Raw genomic sequence first — 23,246 nt, 5'->3', positions numbered from 1 at the left:
GTGTGCTGTTGCGATACAGTATCTAATTATGGATAAGGATCCATCCACTAGCATTATGGTAAGTTAAAATTATGTACACGCTACTATAATTACCTAATTACTTATCTAGACCAGTTTAATGTTGGCACTTGAGTCATTATTTGGAGACCAGCAGAAATTTGCAGTTGCAGTACTTAAGTATTTCACAAGGAGGATAGCGGTAAATATCATTACAAATACCATTAAATTAAAATCAGTCCATAAAAATACATGTGAATTTGCCATTGTCACCCAAAAATCACATTGATCAACAAAAATATCACCCAGATGTTGACGTTGCATTTCTTTAAAAAAAATTGTTAAATACTCTATCATTAGTAGCACAAATGGCAAAATATCGCCAATATAGTTACCCGGGAAGTACTCAGTTATGAAGAACAGTTCCATTACAGATCACTGGGGAGGTGTTTGTGGAGAGCAGAAGGGGTATGTGATGACAGCACATTCTATAGTTTGTTTTTAGACAATTTTTTTCAACAGTCTGCTTGCATTCGTCTGAGTCGACTGCGTCTTGCATCACCAACCTCCCCTTCCCCACCATTGTCCAGATCTACTTACACTCTTGTAATACTATAACAACTGGAAACAGCAATTCTGTGCACAATTAAATCTTTAAATATATGTGCAGTCATGCACCAGACCTGCAGAATTAAAGGAAAAACATACATTACCGGAATGCCATTTTTGTTGTAATGCGTATCATTTTATTTTCAAACAATGTACAACAACCATATGTTCTTAATTCTGCTGCGACCAAGGTAGCTCTGCATGTTGAGCTGCTGAGATAGCAATCCTTGGATTAAGGAGGAGGGGCAGTTTGAATCCACCTAACGGCAACATTGAAAATGGTTTTCTGTGATCTCCCATTTTCAGTTTACGCAAATGCTGGGGTTGATTGCTCAGTATACTGCATAGCCAATTCTTTCTGAATACCTTTCTTTCCTGACACATTCCAATAACCTTAAAGATGCAGCCCCTCTGCTTAACTGAAAAGAACTGCATTGAAGGTGAGCTGAGCATCTCCTTGGAGACTCCCAGCACTAAAAGCCACATGATAAGTAAATAATAATCCAAATACTCTGTGATTAAAATCATTCATAAAAATACAATTGGATTTGTCTGTGTTGCCCAGAAATCGCATTGATCAACAAAAATATCGCCCAAATGGTGATGGTTGCATTTCTTTAAGAAATTTGCTTAACATTCTATCATTATTAGCCCATATGGCAAAATATCACCCCATTTGATCAACATGGAGGTGCTCAATTTTGAAAATCAGTTCTGATACAGAACGATGGGGAAGGGTTTGTGGAGAGCGGAAGGAGAACTGAAGTCTTTGCCTAAATCTTTAACATGACCGAGAGATATACATGAACTATTCGCCAATGTTTACCACTACTGCTTCTGAGGCAGGGATCAATAAAACCACCTGATGAACATGTTTGATCCGCTAGATATTATCATATTTTTTGTGGCTATAAACATGCTGTCACCATCACTTATGATGTACTATTCTATCAGAGTTTCGAATTTCATTGCTATTAACATCTGGTTTCAGCCAATTTGCTATACCGATTATAAGTGAGATTGGTTCTGGGACATTTCCATAAATACTCCTGCAATTAGCTAGTTCTATATTAACATTTTATTTCTCAGATGTGCTATGGTGAATGCTACCCTGCGTGGAATTGGAAGGCATCTTATCAGGCCTGAGATGGGATTATAAGTGAGATTGGTTCTGGGACATTTCCATAAATACTCCTGCAGTTAGCTAGTTCTATATTAACATTTTATTTCTCAGATGTGCTATGGTGAATGCTACCCTGCGTGGAATTGGAAGGCATCTTATCAGGCCTGAGATGGGATTTATCTGTCCAAAAAAACAACATGTGCACACTATTCAGAATCTGCAGCCAAGATTGTCACGGAATTGTCTGAGACTTCCACTTGGCTCCAAGCCAGAGGACCACGATCAGTTTGGGGAATGGTGCTCTGCTTCCACACTGTGAGTCAGGCTAGCTGTCTTTGTCAAATCAGCCAGCCTCCTGCAGGAACCAAGTATACCCTTTGATCCTATGCAGCAGGTGTCATTTGTGCCGACATGAATCGCAATTTTCCACTGTGTGCACCCAGTGCAATCAGTTGATGATGGCAGAACATCCTCTACATCTCGGATGAGAACCTCTGGCAATCAAATGGAGCATTCTTTTCTGACCTGCCCACTATTTCTCATGCTTGTGCAAAACTCTCAGCAAGATCGACCACAGTCCCAGTACCGAGGCATCCCTTGCTGGATCATATGTACTTTTCAGCAATGGGCAATACCTCAAACTGGTTTTTAAGGCATAAGTGGACAGCTATGCAACCGAGACCTGCTTTTACCCACCGCTCAGAGATTCACGAGCATGCCACTGTTTGCCAATCACCATCAAATATCCCAGAAATGTTAAAATACAAATGACAGTGGCAGTGGTGTCTTCTTAATTCAAATTAATATTTAGAAATTATTAACATTTCAAAATACACTCATCTCATTCAGTCATCCCTGCTTACAGAAATTTTACAAAATTTGTTTTTACATAACATGAATTATGTAAGAGAAGCTATTATATTTTAACATTTTAAAGTAGTATACCCATTTAGTCAGATTATACAATCTTTGTAACATTTAGTACTAATTGAAAGAAAAATCACACAGCAAAGCATTTACCAAAGATTCATGAAATGTGAAATTAACAAACTTTATGAACCATTCACATTAGTTACACAGTGTTGCAGAGAACTGTATGTCTTTATGGCATGACAAGACATTATTCTGTTGATTCAGAGGCAACCTTACTTAGTGTAACACTTCTAAATCTGATTAAACATGTGTGAAGTAACAACAGTATAAAAGCCATTAACTGAGTCTGCTGAAAAAGGAACAAACACACACAATAATTTTGTGCATGCTATGAGTGTATTCTCTATACTGAGCAGACTAATTCACAGGTAAATAGCACTGTTTAGCATAATGGACCACTCACACATGACACTTAAGAGCTGTCACTTGCTGCCAGCTCACCCTTCCTGCATGATGCTGTAGTACAGCATTGCATTACTCTTAAACACAACTACTGTGCACATCATTGTTAGCTGGCTCACCATCTTCTGCTTCCGGCTGATCATGACAGAAGTTGTCAGCCAACATCAGGCCTGAAAACGTCGGGCCTTCTTCTGAAGTCCCCATTTCATCGGCTGCCTTCAGTCACCGCATGAAGACCTGGCTCCTGGCCACAGCTTGCTCCACTGTGCACTGCTCTGCCATTATGCTGCACCATTTCAATGCAGCCCTCTCATCTCATTGACTCTAAACATGAAACAGAAGCAACATGTCATTAGTTTTCGCTAGCTGTTTCATTGTGGCTGCTGATGGGTCTTTTTAGCCCACAGTTCATGTACACATTGCTGCATATTGTGATGTCTTTATGTGACTCCCTTCTTCAACATAAACCTGTACAAATTTAGAGTATTGTAACAGTGTTAATTTCTGGTAGTTGCCCATAATACATGACGTATAAAATTTTTATACATAATTATTCCTTTTGTATTTATCCCTTGGTTGTGTCTCCTTCACTGTTCTTTTATGATATTTTCCGTCTTCTTCCACTCCTGCAGCTTTCATGCATCATCATTTCTTCTTGCTTATATCTTTCAATGTTTGTGGTATTGGATATGTAGGTACAAGATAAGTTCATGAGGTTTTATTTTGCTTCATTCATGGCAATCATGTCATCATTCCTGATTGGCAAAACTTGTTTGTACCATATTTCATCAAATATTTTTGTTAATCTTCCTGTTCCTTCTATTGCAAGCTTGTTATATCATTCAATTTATTACAAATCTCACCTCAGAATAGTTCAGCTTCTTATCATATGTATTTCAGAATTCCATTGTTTCAGTTACTGCTCATTATTTGCAGATACAGATACTGGTTATCTACAAGAAAAACCCAGAAAACTCAGCTTACTTTGCCATACAGATGTCTTCCAGAACTGGTTATTTATTCTAACATTTTGCCAATATAGTTGAATGTGAATGAATGGATTAATTATCACCTTCTCTTTTAATATATGTTTTCCTCTCTAAACTAGCTTGTTCTTCATTTAAAGTTTTCTTCATATGATTCACATTGTTTACCACCATTAGCTGCTTGTGGCCTACAGATTTCACATCTCTGAACTAGAGGGAGATTCCATTGTTCTCACTGATTAGATGCTTCATGCCCATTCTCTGCCTCTCCACTTCGTATTCTTCTTCAGTTGGACCATGGCCTTTCTTCTCTTCCATGTCTGCTGCATCCAAACTGATATCCACTGCATTTACTTTTCCTTTTGTACTTCATTGAGGATTCTTTTCTTCAGTCTGCCCTTACTGAAGACCTTACTTAACAGGTCTGACAAGTCTCTTTATGCACTTTTGCTATATGAACTTTGTCTTTTGTCACATCACTATTTCTACACCCTTGCCTATTAAGCAGCTACATATTACATGTTTGATCAGCACACATGTTTTACATTCCTGTTCTGCTGCAATCTCCAGTGTCACTATTATTATTCTTGTTTGATAGCTGCCTTCTTTGCATGGGTGTCCTTGCACTGTCCAGCATACTACGCTTAGTTCATCATCTGTGTGCCTAGAAACTGATTTCTTTCATATTTTCTTTCTAATAATGTTTCCTCTTTTGATTTTAATTTTTTATTTCTGCATCTATGTACAAATTCTGTTGGAGGTTGTTTCTTACAATCATAGTAATTTCTCTTTCAAAATCTTCCATATGTAGTTTATGCTTTTTTGAGTGTGCTATGCGTTTTACACTGACTGCTGCACTTCCAGAACACTTAGCTTATGCAGGTTACTTCTTGTTCCACCTGACCAGTACAATTTTGGACTCAGTAATTTCAAGAATTTTCAATTCTTATTTCCAGAACTATGACTCTATTTCAGGTTTTTGTTTGTCAGTCTTTTTCTTTACTTCTTTTAGTTCTGATTTCACTTCTAGTTTGAATCCTTTGTTTTTTTTTCTCTTGCTTTTTGTTTGCAATCTCATTTCTGTTTAACCATTCCATTTCTTTGAACAACTTTTCTGTGTACCTAATTTTTCATCTGTTAAAGATTTAAGTTTTTTTTAAACATTATTCAGTACCTAGTGAATGTCAAGGTACTACCAGGTTTGTTACAAACTGCAGCAATTCTAACTCTGTGCCTACATCAATGATTTAATTATTCACCTACAGAACTTGTGACACTTTGTTTATTTTCTGTTACTGATATGTATATGTGCTGTGATGTGGTGTCTGCAGGATCCATATTTTTGTCGCACAGTCCACACTCTTTCTCTCCTCTTATTTCTTGTTTCTTCTAGCATTTGGCTCTGGCAGTTTGGAACAGTTTATCCACTTGTTTCATTTGAGGGTCATCATATCTGAAAGTGGAACTGTGCTAGAGTATAGATGTAGGTTGTTTCTTTTTTCTCATAATTTAATTGTGACATATATTCAACAATTCATTTGGACCTGGAATGTACAGTTTATGCTTTTGAAAGATTCAGTTTCAGAGCATTATTATTTATCCTAGTTCAAAATTCTTGAAGAGTTTGTTTAGTATTTTGTGTCAGTTCTGTGTTCTTTATATTGGAAAATACTGCTATTGAGCTGTTTCTGAGGTTCCCTTACATGGCCTGTTGTTTATAAACAATTTCATTCAGTCACTCATTAACATTTGTAGGTCATCATATCTGTAGATGAAATAGTTTGGTCATAGCAAAGGGATTTACATGTGAGCCTCCTCCTATTTTGATTACAAAAAGTTTGGGTTATTTTTGTGTCAAAATCGACAGACATCGGACTGAATATATATGACACAATTCATAACCGTGCACTTGCTGACACTTATCCTATCAGAACTTCTACTATTTCTGTCTGATATTACCCGTCAAAATAATAAAATAATTATAGATTTCTGTGATTTGAACTTGGTTTAAATAAACATTGAACTTTATTATTCTAACTAGATCCACATTAAAGTCAAAGTCACTCAGGTAGCACAGTTCTTTTGAGTTTACCATTGAATTTCAGTACTTTACAATCAGTTTGATTATATATGCTTTCCTCAATGATTAAATTACCCCAGTCATCAATTTGTACATTTTTACATTTGATTGCATGCACCACTCACACCCACAGCCCACTTGGTATGCTGTCTATAGCCAGACTTCAGCTGTTTCATTTTGTCTCAGTTTGCCTGGAAACAATATTAAATTACATATATTAGTATTTCAACAAACTATTTCACTTTTGCATTGGAAAATCCAGGATAAAGTGTAACAATATTATGAAAAGGATGGTTACTACTCACCATTTAGCAGAGATGCTGAGCAGCTGATAGGCACAACAAAAAGACTGTCAGAAAATGAGCTTTTGGCCAACAAGGTCTTTGTTGGAGGTAGAACATACACACACACACACACACACACACACACACACACACACACACACACACATATGTGCGCGCTCTGACGCAGACACAACTCACACACACGACTGCAGTCTCTGGTTACTGAGACCACAGCAGCCATAGACTGCAGTCATGTATTTAATTTGCTTTTGTGTGTGTGTGTGTGTGTGTGTGTGTGTGTGTGTGTGTGTGTGTGTGTGTGTGTGTTGGGCGTGTGCTCATTTTCTAACAATCTTTCTATTTCACTTTTACATTTGATTGTATGCACTTGCGACCTGCTTGGTACGTTAACCAAGTCTTGAGCTCTTGACTCCCTAGTTCTTGTGAAAAGTACTGGCTGGTGCCAAACCTCATTCCACTTGCGGTAGGGGGCAGTGACACAAGGATGAGTAATGGCAGATTCAGTTTGTTATGATATCTGTAGCATTACAGCATACACAACCCCCCTCCCTCCCCCCCCTCCCCCCATTTTCACACACACACACACACACACACACACACACACACACACACACACACACACACCTTCTGCTTGCTCATGTATAAAATATTCCACACTGCTATAAATTCCATTTTTAAGTGCTTTTTAGTGTTCATTATTATGTTTTTTAGCTCGTAAACCTTGAATTTGGACTGTATTTCATTGCTAAGCTTTAAAACCATGTATACAGGGTATTTTCAAACAAGTTAAATCTGTGATAAGACATCACCCAGTCTGATCTATGACTTGTTTCAGAAGTATATGTAAAATCAAGGTTTTTGAATCATGGTCTGCGTGACTACATGTTGTTGGTTCCTAGCATAGCTCTAGTGATTTTTTTCTGTAGCTTTAATACACTAAGGAGGTTTGGTATTTCAACACTCCAAAAAATATGCCATATCTATTAACTGATAAGAATGTACATGATGAACAATTTTCTTGCCAGCTAAGTCAATTTCATTATTTAGAACTCTCACTGCATAAACAAAACTGTTAAATCACTTCACTAAGCAATCCATGTCCATGACAAGTTTTTGTTTATAGTAACTCTAACTCTTTGTAGGGATATGAAATGGAATGACCAAATAGGCTTAGTTGTGGGTAAAGCAGGTGGCAGACTTCAGTTTATTGTTAGAATACTGGGGAAGTGCAGGCAGTCTACTAAGGAAATTGCTTACAAATCACTTGTGCATCCAGTTCTAGAATATAGTTCAAGTGTGTGGGACTCATACTGCATAAAACTAACAGGGGATATTGCATATATATAGAGAAGGGCAGCATGAATGGTCACTGGTATGTTTGATCTGTGGGAGAGTGTCACAGGGATACTGAAGGGATTGAGCTGGCAGACTCACAAACTTAGGCGTAAACTATCCTGAGGAAGTCTGTTAACAAAGTTTCAAGAACTGGCTATAAATGATAACTCTAGGAATATTCTACGACACCCTACATATCACTCACATAGGGACAATGAGGATAAGATTGACACTGAAATATACAATGGCATGTAACCTTTACCATGCAGTTCATGGTTGTTTGCAGAGTATAGATGTAGGTTGGTTCTTTGTTCTCATAATTTAACTGTGATATGTATTCAGCAATTCATTTGGTTCTGGAATGTACAGTTCGTGGTTTTGAAAGATTCAGTTTCAAAGGCATTATTATTTATCCTAGTTCCAAATTCTTGAAGAATATGTTTAGTATTTTGTGCCACTTCTGTGAGCTGTTTGCATACAGAGTTGTTTCTGAGGTTCCCTTACATGAGCTGTTGTTTATGTAGTACAGGAACATTAACAGGCCTGATATGGATCACTGGATTATACCTGCTTGTATCTCCTTCTAACCTTTTAGTTCTCTAATTACCCTCTGTTGTCTATTTTTGAGATTTTCCATGAAAACCATAAGCAGCCAATTCAAGAATAAATGAAATACACATTTTGCATAATGGGAATACAGTAATTCATATTTGAACATTGTATAGCTGTTTTAGTGAGGATAACTTTGTAATTGTCATTAATCAACATACATATTTATTAAATTAATTTGAAGAACTGTAAATAATTGTGAAGCAGTTGAATGTTATCCATCATCAGTTGATTTACTTTTCAGTCTTGTAAAAATTCATCAGTACTGTGTGGTCATTGCAGTAGGAGAGGTATATTTATTTGAAATTCAAATTTTAAACCATTTTACATCATCTATTTGAGTGATTGTAGGATGCTGAATCTAAAACTTTCAGTTATGGTCTTAATTAAAAAACATATAGTCATGTAATTTTCTGAAACCACCACAATCTAAGATGTATATGAAAGTATGAATGTGAAATAGATTGACATTCTTTAATTCACACATTGTGTTTTCATTGATGTCAGAAATGTGAAACTACAACTACAGAGACAGCAGTGACAACTAACACTAGTGAAAGTAATTTTACATCATGCTATTGGTCATTTATTCAATATTCTTTGTTAATGTTTTTTAACTTTATACTACATTGCCATCAGCTGTGAAACTTCATGTGTATAAGAACACATGAGTATCACCAGAATGCTTTTCAGAAGGATTAATGTAGAAAAATTTTTGAATAACAATGCTAATTGTTATTGATGATACTAGTAAACTATTTTATTACAATTGTTTCAGATCTGTATGTTTTTGGTAAGGATCTATTCAGAATCAGATTTCCAAAGGAAAACATTATACTGAAGTTTATATGCTGTACGTATGTGAGTACGTGTTACATAATTGTTTTTATCACTTTTATATAAGACCAATTTTTAATAGCAAAACTACAATACTTCTATTTACAGTTTACTGTTTACTGTTAGATAAAGAACACCAAAGCGAATCTTTCAATCTGCAGTGAAACTTTCTGGTATTAGAACCTCATTTCAGACTGCAACTGCAACTTGAACTCAAAACCTTACTTGATTTATTATTTGGTAAAAGCATTCCCTGCCAAAGCACAATTCTAGTCTTGTTTCCCAGTCTGTGCACAACTCTAATGTGATTGGGAGTTTTGAAATGGCATACAGTCCACTACAAAATGAAAGATTTATTCAGGAAACAATTCTGTGCTGTAAATTTTCTTAAAGCAAATGCTGGGATTGGCCTTGGAAGAGGGCAAAGATGATTTCCTTTCCCATCCCTGTCGAATTTGAGATTGTATTTCATCTATAATGCCCTTTTTATTGACAGAATATTAAACCCTGAACTTCCACCCATCCTTCCAATGAAAATATAAGACAGGTAGAAACAGGACATGGTCAAATGCAGAGGGTGGACAAAATTATGGGAACACTGAAAGCACAACACACAGCCAAGCCTAATGGTATTGGCATTCAAAATGGCTTGCAGTTGTCTCAGAATGGAAAAAATACAGGTCCTGTATGGTTTTCAAGGAAATTTTATACCATTCTTCCTGCAAAATAATGACAAGTTCAGGTAATGATGGTGGAGATTGATAGTGATGCCTCACCCTTCTCTGCAAAGTAGACAAAAAACGCTCAGTAATATTGAGATCTGGTGACTTTGGTGGGCAGGGCAGATGCGACAATTCATCTTTGTGTTCACAAAACCTGTCATGGATGATGATAGTTATTTAAGCTGGGTCCTGTCATCTTGAAACACAGAATCATCATTGGAGTACAAACATTGTACCATGGGATGGATATGATCAACAAAAGTGGTCACATAATCAATCATTGACACTAATGCAAGCTTGCAGAATAATCTGGAGACCCATGGAATACCATGATATGCCTACTCAAATCATCACCGCACTCCCACGTGTGTCACTCTTAGGATGTAAACTTGGCCAGAAGTTGGAAATGATGTGAAACAAGATTCATTCAACCAAATGACTTATCTTCCATTACTCTATATTTGAGTTTTTATGGTTTCAGTGCCATGTTTTCCTGTTATGGTTATTTGCATCTCTGGTTAGTGGTTTTGGAATTCTAGGATGCCCTGCAATTCCCTGCTTGTGGAGATCCCTTCATGTTGCTTTTTTAGTGGATAGATTAACGAAGTTCTAACCTCGGAATCTCCTCAGGAATCATGGGCCCTGTCACAGGCTTGCATGCCTCAAAAGCATGGGGGGATCTTGTCTTGACTGCTTGGAGCATGAGGATGGTGAAAACCTCTATTAAAAAAACCCTCAATCTTAAGGTGTGCTGCGAGCTGATGAGATGCATGGCTGTTGAGGTGGAACATTCATTAGCGGGACAACCTCTGGGGACCCTGCTGCACCTCACTTACCTAAGGTTTACTCAGCCAGGTGGGGCTTTGTTTGAGTGGACCCTTGTTTCCTTAGCTGCTTGTGGGACCGAGATGGAACCTCGAAATCATCATCTTCTCCTCCAAGTGAAAGGGTGTACTGCCTGAGAATAGTCACACTCAGTCCTCCAAACGAATGAGAGAGGGTAGCCCTCCTGGTAACCTGCATCAGTTGAATTATAGTAACAGGGTTCAAGGAGTCATAAATCAAAATGTGTTTTTTGTCATTAGGATTAAGGAGGAGACATTTGAGAAAATAAGGCTCGGGAGGACTGCTGGAAGCCTGAAGTCTTTTAAGCAGCTGAGGAATGGTTCGCTATTGGTCAAGACTAACAGGGCAAAGCAAGGGGGACTACTTATGAAGACCAAAAAAATTTGGTGAATATGATGCAACTGTTGAACTGCATAACTCCCTTACTCTAGAAAGGGTGTGGTTGCATGCGGAAACACTATGGATATCGACATAGACTAACTTAAACATGAATGGGCATTACAGGGGTTAGTGGATATAGAGCAAAGGATGTGTAGGAATAATGGAGAAATGGAGAAGACCGCCACCTTCACTGTGACCTTTAATTCTCCAATGTTGCCAGACCACATCATGGAAGGTTTCCTCAGACTTAGGGTTAGGCCTTTATATCTAACTCTATATTGTGCTACAAATGCCAGCTTTTTGGTCACATAACGGTGAGTTGCGGGGGTGAAGCAACCTGTAGGAAATGTGGAAAGGCAGCCCATGAAGCTGGGATTGACTATCCATCTCCAGCAGTCTGCATTAACTGCTCTGGGAGCCACCCGGTCTGGAGCCTAGACTGCCCTGTTTTTGGAGAGGAATGAAAAATTCAGGAACTAGAAGTCATCAAGCGGATCCCTATGCTGAAGCCAAAAAGGAATATAAGGTGATGAAACCTCTCTCCTTTACCACTTCTTATGCTTCCATGGCGAAGAAACCTATTCCTAAGGTCGATGCCTCAACTCAGGCATCGTCCAGTGTACAAAAATCCACCACCAGCACCTGTACTTGCATGTGTACATGCCAAGGCAAAAAGAGTAAGGATAAAGCAATCCAAGCAGCTGCCACAGAAAAGACCGCCATCCTCAAACAGACAGGGAACAGGGAAAGGTGCACGACGTTTGGGTCAAAAGCTGTCCTGAGTGGTGTCTGATGCCATTCTTTCACATCTGAGTGATGAGGAGGACATCATGGAGTTAGATACCTTGGATCCAGGCAGTCCCTCTACTCCCCCTCGCTCTACAGGTGCTTTACCTCCATGATGCAAAGATAGTGCTAAATTAAAAAGAAATTGATGAAATTATTCCCATCCTACAGTGGAACTAGCAAGGGTTCAGGATGCATGTGGAGGAACTCCGTCTCTTATCTCAGGGTAGACCACTGTGTTTGTGTCTACAAGAGACTCATTTCCATCAATCGTACACCCCTGAGCTACGAGGCTATGTTCTCCACAAAAAGGATGACCTGAGTGGAGAGAGAGCTAGAGGAGGTGTAGTCAGTACTGACTACCAATCCTCGCCTCTCTCACTTACAACAACTTTACAAGCATTTGTTGTATCAGTGCATGTGTGTCATCCATTGACAAGATGTTCCATTTATTTGCCCCCACATGATGCACTTGATGAAGAAGCTCTAACCGACCTTATTACCCTGCCCCTTCATCCTCTGTAGTGATTTTAATGCACACAGTGTGCTTTTGGGCTCTGCAACTACCTGCCCCAGGGGTAGAGCAATTGAGAGGCTTCTCGTGTCATCATGCGCATACTTGCTAAATGCAGGACAGAGCACACTCACTTCCGCACAGCAACTGGGTTGTTCTCTGTCATTGATCTCTCGCTTTGCTGTCCAGCTCTTGCTCACACTGCTCAATGGGAAGTGGTCGATGACTTGCACGGAAGTGATCACTTCCCGATATGCATTCACCTGCCAGATGGGGTGGAACCTGAAAGGAAACTACTGCGATGTGTGCTTGGTTGAGCTGACTGGATACTTTATTCACATTGTGTGAATGTTGAGGCATTGGTGGATTATATTACCAAAATGATCCACCATGCCACTTCAGCATTCATTCCACAGAACATGGAACAACAGAAGAGGCGACTTGTCCTTTGTGGAGTGCTAAATGCCGCTCCGCAATCAGGACCAGGCATGCAGCTCTGCAGTAGGTCCACATGTTGGCCAACTGCAAAGAGTCTTGCAGCCTTTCAGGTGGTGAGGGCAAAGTGTTGACTAATTATCTGAGAGAGCAAAAAGAGGTCTTGGCAACAGATCCTGAACACCATTAATCGTTCCACCATAAGTTCCGTTGTGTGGGAGACCATCAGGAGAATTTCTGAGAGAGGAGGCAGGTGCCCCATGACTGCTATAATGGAGAATGGCACTCTCCAAACCAATCAACGAGACATTGCCCAGACTATAGTGGCGTATTTTGCCACAGTTAATGCAACAGCCAGTCAGGGTCCAGGTTTCCAGCACCACAGAGTGGTTACTGAGAGGTGTAGTTTGGACTTCTGGTTCACCTCTGATGAAAATTACAACTGCCCATTTTCCATGTGGGAGCTGGATTCTGCATTGTCTGCGGCTCATGACACATCCCTTGGTCATGACAGGATCCATTATGGTGTGCTGCGGCACCTCACAAGGCGAAACAAAGATATCCCCCTCTCACTTTATAATGCCATTTGGGCATTAGGTCACTTTCCCAACTCGTAGCGTGAGGCAATTTTAATTCCTCTTTTAAAACCTGGGAAAGACCATACATGCCCAAGTAGTTACCATAGTGTTTCCCTCACTAGCTGCGTGGAGAAGACCTTGGAGCAGATGGTCAACTGCCGCATTGTCTGGATATTAGAATCCAAGCAACTCCTTAGTCGCTTTCAATATGTGTTCAGATGGTATCGCTCTACCTCTGATAACCTTGCCCTCCTGGAGGTGGCTATACAACAGGCTTCTATGCTGGCATCATCTTCTAGGTATATTTTTTGACATTGAGAAGGCCTATAATACTACTTGGAGGCATTTTATCCTGGAGCAGCTGCATGAATGGAGTTTTCGTGTTTGTCTTCCCATTTTTATTCAGTCATTCCTATCGCCATGATATTTTGGATTCTGAGTCAGTGACATCCTGTCTAATCACTTTGAGCAAGAGGACGGTGTCCGTCAAGATAGGATTTTAAGTGTGACTGTCTTTGTCATAGCTGTTAACAGCATTACATGAATAGTGAAAAGTCCTGTCCGTTGTTGTTTGTTTTTGGATGACTTCTCTGGGTTTTGCTCTTCTTCAAGCCTTGCAACGACAGCATGTCAGTTGCGACTAACTCTGCGACATTCGGATGAAGAGGCGCAGAAGTGTGGTTTTATGTTTTCTACTGAGAAGTCTGTGTGTGTTCTTTTTAACAATTCTCATTCCATTTTAAACTTTCCTGTCCTTACTTTTAAAGACACAGTGAGGTTTCTGGGCCTCATGTTTGGCTCTAAGCTTACGTGGTTACCACATCTTAAGGACCTGAAAAAATGGCCAGTTAAGGCTTTAAGTATTTTAAAATGTCTTAGCCACAGTACATGGTGAGCAGACAGGACTTGTCTGCTCCAGTTTTACAGGGTATTTGTGTGTTCTCAACTCGATTATGGGTGCATGGTGTGTGGGTCTGTCAGACCCCCTTATTTAAAGATGTTGGATGTGATGCACCATGAAGGGATTCAATTGGTGACTGGGGCACTCAGAACAAGCCCCATACCAAGCTTCTGTGCAGAGGCCGGTGAACTGCCACTTCACATCAGGCAACAGCTACTTACAGTGCATCAGCCATATAAAACACTGTCCCCACCATACACACTCACCCACCTACCATACCATTGCTCAGCCTTCACTGGAAAGGCTTTTTCATAATTAACAACAGGCAACTAGGCTCTGTGAGATTCATGCACAGGATTGCCTTCTAGAGATGGATGTGGTGAGTCTTCATGTTTTACATTGTGGTGGGAGCAGATTTCCACCTTGTCTTTTCCAGAGGCCCAGACTTATTTTAGACTTCATGAATTTTAAGAAAGACCACAAGTCAGATTTTACATTTCACTCTCTATTGTTTAACATTTTAGATATACATCACTGTTTCACAATAGTGTACTCTGATGGCTCCAAGCAAGGGAATTCCTTTGGCTGCTCTGTCATGTTCTCTGTCCATGTCATCAGGATTCACCTTCCTGAATTGTATACTGTTTTCTCAGTGGAGCTCCACACGATCCTGAAGGCACTGGAGCAGATGCATCGTACACAGGGCAAATGGTTTCTCATTTCCTCTGATTCCCTTAGTGCCTTACAATCACTACAGAACCTGTACCCATCTGAGGAGTTGGTCCGGCTGATATATGACCAACTGTACTTGCTCCAAAGGCAGGGTAAGCAGGTGTCATTTTCCTGGGTGCCCTATTAAGCAGAACTCAGTATTTGTTCAAAAATCCTACTGCAATGTTAGAGATATGGGTCTGTAATTCAGTGGATTACTCCTGTTTCCTTTCTGGAGTATTGGCATGATCTGTGCAACTTTGTAGTCTTTAAGTACAGATCTTTCGTCAAGCGAATGCTTGTATTTGAATGCTAACAGCTGTAAGTGGCACTATGTATTGGCATACTCTGAATGAAATTTAAATGGAATGCTATGTGGACCAGAGTCCTTGCCTTTATTAACTGATTTAAGTTTCTTTGCTGCAGTGAGGATATCTACTTCTCAGTTGGTCGCATTGGCAGTTGTTCTTGATTTCAGTTTTGTAATATTTACTTCATCTGCTTTAGTGGCATTTTCATCGGTAACATGACCATTGCTGTCACAAAGTGAAGGTATTGATTGTGTCTTGTCACTGGCATACTTTGGATTTTATTCCAGATTTTTTAATTGTGTAAACTATAAAAGCTTGTCACATTGAAATCTGCTCTAAGTTTTGAGATTCATTACAACATTGCCAGTCTTGGAGAAAGAATCCAACTATCAACAATGTATCGTTAGATAGACAGCTACTTGCCTTAAAGATAACACCTTAAGTTGCAGACAGGCATAACTAAAAGACATTTATGCATTAGCTTTTGGCCACAGCCTTCATCAGAAAAGGAAGGAAAACACACACACACACACACACACACACACACACACACACACACACACACACACACACATTCGTTCACTCAAGCACACATGACTGTCCCCCTGGCAGCTGAGTAAGCATCTTTTAGTTGTGCCTGTCTGCAACTTACTATGTCATCTTTACAGTAAGTAGTGATTTATCTTTACCTCACATTGTTGATGTTCCAGCAATTATTAATTTATTCTGGTTGTGAAGTATAATCTCTATCGAAACTAACTTGCAGAAACTGCCTACTTCAGTTTCACTACAAGGTAAAAGCATTCTGACAGCAGTAAACTCTTGATCACCTACTGTATTTACTCTACGCTTTCTGAATGCTGTTAGGTCATTTGTAAAAATTTCAGCTGATCTTATCTCTGGCTTTATCGAGCTTTCAGTACGGATAATGATTTGACATTTAGTTCTTTTTATCAGCACTTGAACCTCTGTTTTTTTCTCACTAGGACAGTTTATAAAACTGTGATACTAATTGTTGCTAGATCTACCCTCATCCTATGCCCTTTTAGACTGATGCCCTTTCTGTAGTTTCCCAGGACCTTCTACACTATAAAACCACCCAGTCCCTTCCATGTGTTCCCTCTAACCACTTAGCTCCTTCCTGTATGTAGTGGACTACTGCCCTATTAAGCAGAACCCTAAAACCCATCACCCTAAGGCCCAAGTCGAGAGATCTACAGCCTACACAGTCACAGCACTGTCTGATGCTCAGATTCACACCATCTACTTGGCTCTGTACCAATGGTCTGCTGTTGATCCTGTTGATGATGCTACAGATAGAGAGCTCCACCTTCTTCCCACAAGCAAGACTGGCTGTCTTTAGCACTTCAGCTAGCTGCCCGAAACCAGAGAAAATCACATCCAATCCAAAATGACACACATCATTGGTACAAACAGAATCATCACCTGCTGTTGGCTACCCCCTGTGCTCTTCTTGGCATCCAGAAGCACCTGTTCCACATCTGAGATGTCTCCTCCCAGTATGCACACAGAGTGCCCTCTGGATTTCTTCCCCTTCTAGGCAACTGTATTCCTAAGGGTCCCATTATGTGCCTAATGGTGGAGCTCCCCACTACCAATAATCCTAGCCTCAGTGACTGCCCAGCTCTTGCTGGCTAAGAGGCTTCTCCTGAAACAGGGCAAGCAAATACATCTGCCTCAGGGTGTTTATCAGACACAGACAGCACCTGAAACCTGTTCATCACATGAACTGGGAAGGCCCTTCTATTGGTTCCTGTGAAAGTCTTTCACTGCCTGCCTCACTGCTGTGTGACCTCACACTCAACCATGTGTGAGAGGTCGACCTCAGTGTGGGCAGGACCTGGAGTGGTTACAGTAGTGGACCAATCAGAGGATGCCTGATATATGCTGGACATCCCTTGGATCCCCACAATGATGCCCATTGGTAGCAGCCTGTGTGACTGAAGCGAGCACTTCCTAGAGCTATGAGTGAAGGGTCACCAACTCAGCTTGCATCTGAACACAGAAATTCACAGTCCATATCCATACTAAAGACAGTGGGAATATACTCTAGATGGTTATTAGAATGTGATACTGTGCCTGACAAATATATAAGCATGCAATAAATTCAAGATTTTAAACTAAAGGGCACCCAGGAAATTCTGGCCAAGTAATTTCTTATTAGAACCTGTGTCAACGCACAAATGAAATGGTGTGCTTCAATGAACTACTGCAGGAATGGAAGCTTCGAGTCAGCTGAAGAGAGTAACAACAGTGACTAGCTCTTCAAACAAAAACAAATGCATTACTGTGTTGCAAACAGCAGTACTAAGCACTATACAGTTATTAAAATGTTGAGTGTGGCTGATAAATACACAGACATCCAAGAAATTCAAGAGTTTAAACTAATATGCACAAAGGAAATCCCAATGATTAGTCTATCACCCATACATTAATTGAAAATTGGTCCTGGTCCCTTACTTCTTCATCTGCATGCGGATCTGCATCAGTGCACACATTTTGGTTATGAAAATTGACAATCCCACCTCAAGTGAATCCAGCCTCATCCGTGAACAGTGAAAAATGAACCTTCTCCACATCTTTGCATCAGCCATTTACAGAACAGCTTTCTGGCAAGCTGATCTTGTGACTGAAGGGCTTGGACATGCTGTATACATAATACAGTTATAGCAACTGTTCATCCAGGATTGCTCTGACTAGAGGATGACTAACTCCAATAGATGCTGAAGTTCTGCATGCACTCGTTCCAGTATCTTCTTCCTCTCATTACCACAATTGTTCCTACATAATAGTGCAAGGGCCGCCATGATCCACCACTGTTTGAGCTATAGAGCCAGTGTCTGCTAGTCACTGGAAAAGATGGCTGAATAATTGTGTTGATACCCTGCATTGTGGATATTTTGCACCATGTAGGATGTGGGCTTGACAGTTGTTTCCATTTTACAAACCACTACAGAAGCTGATATCTGCCATTTCGTTCACTGAACAGTAGGCTTCCATTATGATGGTAAGTGCAAAGACACAAACTTAGCACAAACTGGTTCCATTAGAACTACTGTATGTCATGCACTTACCCAGAACTGTGAATACAGTTTACAGTAGCAACCCTAACAGATGTTTACTTCATGCTGTAGCCTTGAACAGTATCAGAGGAATGTGTCCTGACTTGCTTACTGCCATCTGTAGGTAATTTGTAATAGCTATGTGCTTGCAGTAGAAGACATCTGTTTCATATTATGAAGATGAACAAGTGTTGCTCGCTCTTAAGGTATGCATTTTGGAGCCCATGTTCACTGGACATTTTTGTCTTGTTTTGGTCCATAATGCCACCTCTAAAAATATGGAATACTTTTTTCTTTAATACACTGTATATTTCAATCTGAATTTAGGATTTTGTTGCCATTCTCGTCCAGTTTCAACCAACTTTCTGTTCCTAATAATGTATGAGAATTATTGCCTTCAATGAGTGATACTGATTCTGGTACCTTCCCATGGCTGCTCCTGCAGTTTACTAATATCATGTTAACCTTTTCTACTTCCAATCTGCAAGGACAATAATTCTCTTAGAATAATGTGACTAATATGCCTTTGATTTCAGCTGGCATCACCGATACCAAGAAGGAATTGTTGTAGGTGGTCTGTGGTTGAAGACCTACACTCTCACGTAACTACAAAATGTTTAAGGTTTATTTGCATGTTTCAGTGATACTGAGTTATCACCACTTTTGTAAAGGTGATCTACACTCAAAACTAATAGAGCCTAGCCCCAGTTTATTCAAGAAATTGAGATATTTTGTAGAATGCTTCCCTGAGCAATGTAAGATATCTTTAAGTAAGCAATCCATTCAAAGTCAGGTTTGCACAGTGTCAAAGTCCGACCAGTTACTAACAGAGTCCGAAAAGTAAACATCCATATGCAAAGACCATGGTGATGATCAAAGCGACAGACATACCATTGTGCTGTGTCAACGCTGTGGTAGAATTACAATGGATCAGACCAGCCCTGTGCCAAATTATATGCAGGATTGTAGGAGACCTGGCCTCATTAAATTGTGCTGACAAGCATCATGTTGGTAGTGGTGTGAGAGTGGCTGACAGTAATGTAGCAATGTTGTGCCAGCTACTCAATTTCCATGGTGACATCAAGTGGCATCACTACATTGTCCATCGCGTATAGCGGTTTTAGTGTATGGAGGCTAGAGGAAACAGGTTGGGAGGATTGTGGGAGGGAAGGAAATGTTGCAGTGATGACTCTGATGACTCCCATCTACGTAACTCAGCGAAGTTGGTTCTGGTGGAGAGGTTGGGAGTGGTGGGGGGAGTAGGATCTGGATGATTTTGGCTGTGAAACAGGCATTGGACTTGAGCATGTTGTGCTCAGCAGTATTTTCTGCCCCTATGTGGCTCACTCTGCTGTTGGTCACTCAGTTTGGCAGTTTCCAACCATTCAAGTGGAGAGCTGTTTGGTGGTGATGTTCATGTAAAATGCTATACATAAATTGCTACAGATCAGGTATATGATATGACTGCTGTTGCAAGTGGTCTTGCCTTTGATTAGAAAGTATAGGTGAAGTTGGTGAGTTCATTGGACAGGTCTTGGATGTTGGTCTTAAAATGGGGTATGACCCATGTGACAAGTGGCTGGGAATAGATGTGGTTTGGGGATGAACTAGGATGTTTTATAGAGTGGGTGGGCAGCAAGTGGCAGAACACCACTTCTTTCACAATCTTTTAATCCTCAACAAAGTATCCGCTGCAGGCAGTCAAGAAAAGAAGTCCCAGATGTACAGTGATTTCAAGTTTATTGCAACATAATTAACAAAATAATTAGTTTGTAACCAGTAATCACACAGAAAAAATTTTCTGAAGTTAACACTGAACAGGTACTGTGGCAGGAGGCTGGTGGCATGTCAAGGAACTAAACAAATTTAACAACTAAAATTATCACATTCAAAGTATCAGAATTAGAGTACAGTAGCAACTAGCAAAGCCTCAGTCCAAAACTAAGTTTTGCACAACTCTTGACAAGTAAGAATTAACAGAAATATAAGCTCTAGGTGTAAGGTCTCTGGAAGGAAAACAAAACCAGTTGGGAAATGCTATTAACTAGTAAGTACACAAAGCACTCAACTGGAAAATTCTCAAGTACCGACAGGACAGTCTCATATTTAAATGATAAGAATTCTGATTCAGTTCAAGTTAAAATCCCTGAAGGACAGTCCAATATTAAAGTTCTAGTGTGATGAAAACATAGTTAAGACTCGTGACTACTAATGAAAACTAAGTCCAAAATTCTTACATGCCCCTCACAGAAGCCCTAATGCAAAACTTGGCATCATCATTGTGCCAGCTCCAAAGTCAGTTCCCAATTGAATGAATGTGACTGTGTTTGGTGCCTGGCCCAGGAAGCCTACTTGGAGTGAATTAATGGCTCAGGGCCCGAGTGCCTCCCGAAATACAGCCCCAGCACCCGGTTACTCTCAGTCCTATTTACAGTCTCTGGGGGCCAGCAACAACCTCTGGTGCCACTTGGGTTGCCATCTGCTGGCTGTTGGAACATAGCTGCCATTGTGTGCTGTCTACTAGAAAGCCGGCTGCTTGTGTAACTCTTCTATAATGTGGGCTGCTGGCATATTAGGAGTAGGCTGCTGATATAGCACTTATCCCAATGCCACCTGGATAGCTTCACCTTGCTGGTGGCTCCATAAAAACCTCTGTCTTTATCAAGTGCACCTCAACAGTACCTGCATTTTGGTAGCTGCTGTCGCTTCCATTTTGAAAAGTCTCTCCATATCCTTGGCTAACCTATGGATGACCGTCACAACTAATTCTCTGATCACTCCCATGCACCAGCTGCAAAGGAGCACTGCCCCCCCCCCCCCCCAATATTTCTCTTTCCAAATCATCCAAGATCGCCCTGAACTGGAACAATTTAACTGTATCCTTGGCCAGGGTTTAACTACTTCTTACTGTGACTGTAATGAGCAACATCCTACCCACAATTGTTCTCACAACTCTCGTTGTGGTATTATGTGACCCACCCACTCTAGGAAATATCCTCACCCATCAGTATGCCATGCTTTTTCCCACCATCTTGTCACATAAATTATAAACCTGTGGAAGGCCGAAGTGTAAGATATATCAAATGCACCAACACAACTCATCCGACTCTAGTACTATCACAAGTAAATTTTATCCTGTCATTAGAAGGGTCACTTGCAAAGCAGCCACATTGTATAATAGCTCTGCTGTAATTTCTGAACAGCATTTTATGTGACTGTGACCAGCAACCAGCAGTTCACCCAAATAAATGGCCATTGACAAATTGTGACTGAGAGCAGAACTGACTAACCAGTGGTGAAACATGCTGCTGAGCTCAACATGCTCAGCTTCAATGACTGCTTCACAACCTGTACCATTCCCTCCAACACCTACATTTTTTTAGTTATGCAGATGGTAATTGTTCTTGCAGTACATCCTTTGATCTTGTAATCTACCTGGCCTCAATCTCCTCCAGCTTCTGGCCTACCACATCTCCAAGCCAAGCCGGAAAAGCAACAGCCTCCTCCGGATCCTCTTGTGCAGAAGGGGTCCCTTGGGGCCCTCTCTCCCAAGTTCTTCACTAATGCCACAGTGGACACTCACCAGTGGCTCAAGGAGCCAAAAGCTGATGGACGAAGAGCTTCATGGTCTTCCTCCATGCCCGAAGCTGCTTTGTAGAAATCTTCCAAGCAAGCCCCTAAAGAGATGTGAGAGAGCAAGCTAAGTAAGAAGAAGTCTGCTAAGAAACAGTACCCTCTGATGGCCCCAACACCACCATTCCCTATAAATTCCGCATCTGAGGATGCGGTGGAGATCTTAGCGTCCACTGCGGACCTGGATCTCACTGGTGCCTCATCCACCATAGAAATGGCTACAAAGGTACTCAATTGGTAGCAGCATGTGACCCTGAGGCATAACCTGCCTCCTTGCGAACTACATGCCTTCCCAGCCTCACGGTAACGTCATTGTGGTGGTCTTTTCCACCACATGGCTGAGCTATGGCAACTCTTAAACTTTACACCTGCTTTCCGCATTGCCCTTCAGGAAACTTGGTTCCTGGAAATGCGGGCCCCTGCCCTCTGCAGCTATAGGGGATATTACAACAACCATAGTGACTATAATAGAGTGTCAGGTGGCGTTTGTGTCTGTGTCCTGAACTCAGTATGCAGTGAACCTGTGCCCCTTCAAAGCCCCTCTTGAAGCTGTGGCTGTCAGGATAAGGACGACACAGGAAATAACTGCAAAGTATATCTTCCTGCAGATGGTGCAGTACCCCTGAATACATTGGCTACACTGATTGATCAACTCCATAAACCTTTCCTACTTTTGGGAGATTTTAACGCTCATAACCCCTTGTGGGATGGCACCGTGCTTACTGGCCGAGGCAGAGATATCAAAAATTTACTGTCACAACTCGAACTCTGTCTCTTAAATACAGGTGCCCACACACATTTCAGTGTGACACACAGCACATATTCTGCCACTGATCTCTCAGTTTGCAGTCCTGGCCTTCTCCTATCTATCCACTGGAGATCACATGATGACCTGTGTGGTAATGGCTACGTCCCCATCTTCCTGTCACTGCCCCGGCATCAGACCCACGGACGCCTGCCCAGATGGGCTTTAAACAAGACAGACTGAAATGCTTTCACCTCTGCTGTTACTGATGAATATCCCCCACATTGTAACATTGATGTGGTAGTTATGCAGGTAACTACAACTATCGTTTCTGTGGCAGAAAACATGATCCCTCGTTCTTTAGGGTGCCTCCAGCGAAAGACA

General features: G+C 40.7%; 1 protein-coding gene across 1 annotated transcript in view; it reads left to right on the top strand.

Moving 5' to 3' along the window:
* Positions 1-23,246, top strand: part of LOC126260366 (solute carrier family 15 member 2-like) — a 276,933-nt gene that overhangs the window by 83,538 nt on the left and 170,149 nt on the right. Inside the window, exon 6 of the mRNA XM_049957694.1 lies at positions 9,158-9,240. Coding sequence (XP_049813651.1) covers positions 9,158-9,240 — 83 coding nt within the window. The remainder of the gene's footprint in view (positions 1-9,157; positions 9,241-23,246) is intronic.

Source organism: Schistocerca nitens, chromosome 5 (genome assembly GCF_023898315.1).
Source record: "Schistocerca nitens isolate TAMUIC-IGC-003100 chromosome 5, iqSchNite1.1, whole genome shotgun sequence".
Taxonomy (NCBI): domain Eukaryota; kingdom Metazoa; phylum Arthropoda; class Insecta; order Orthoptera; family Acrididae; genus Schistocerca; species Schistocerca nitens.
Note: the sequence above shows the minus strand (reverse complement) of the source record. Positions and strands in the feature narration are given on the sequence as shown.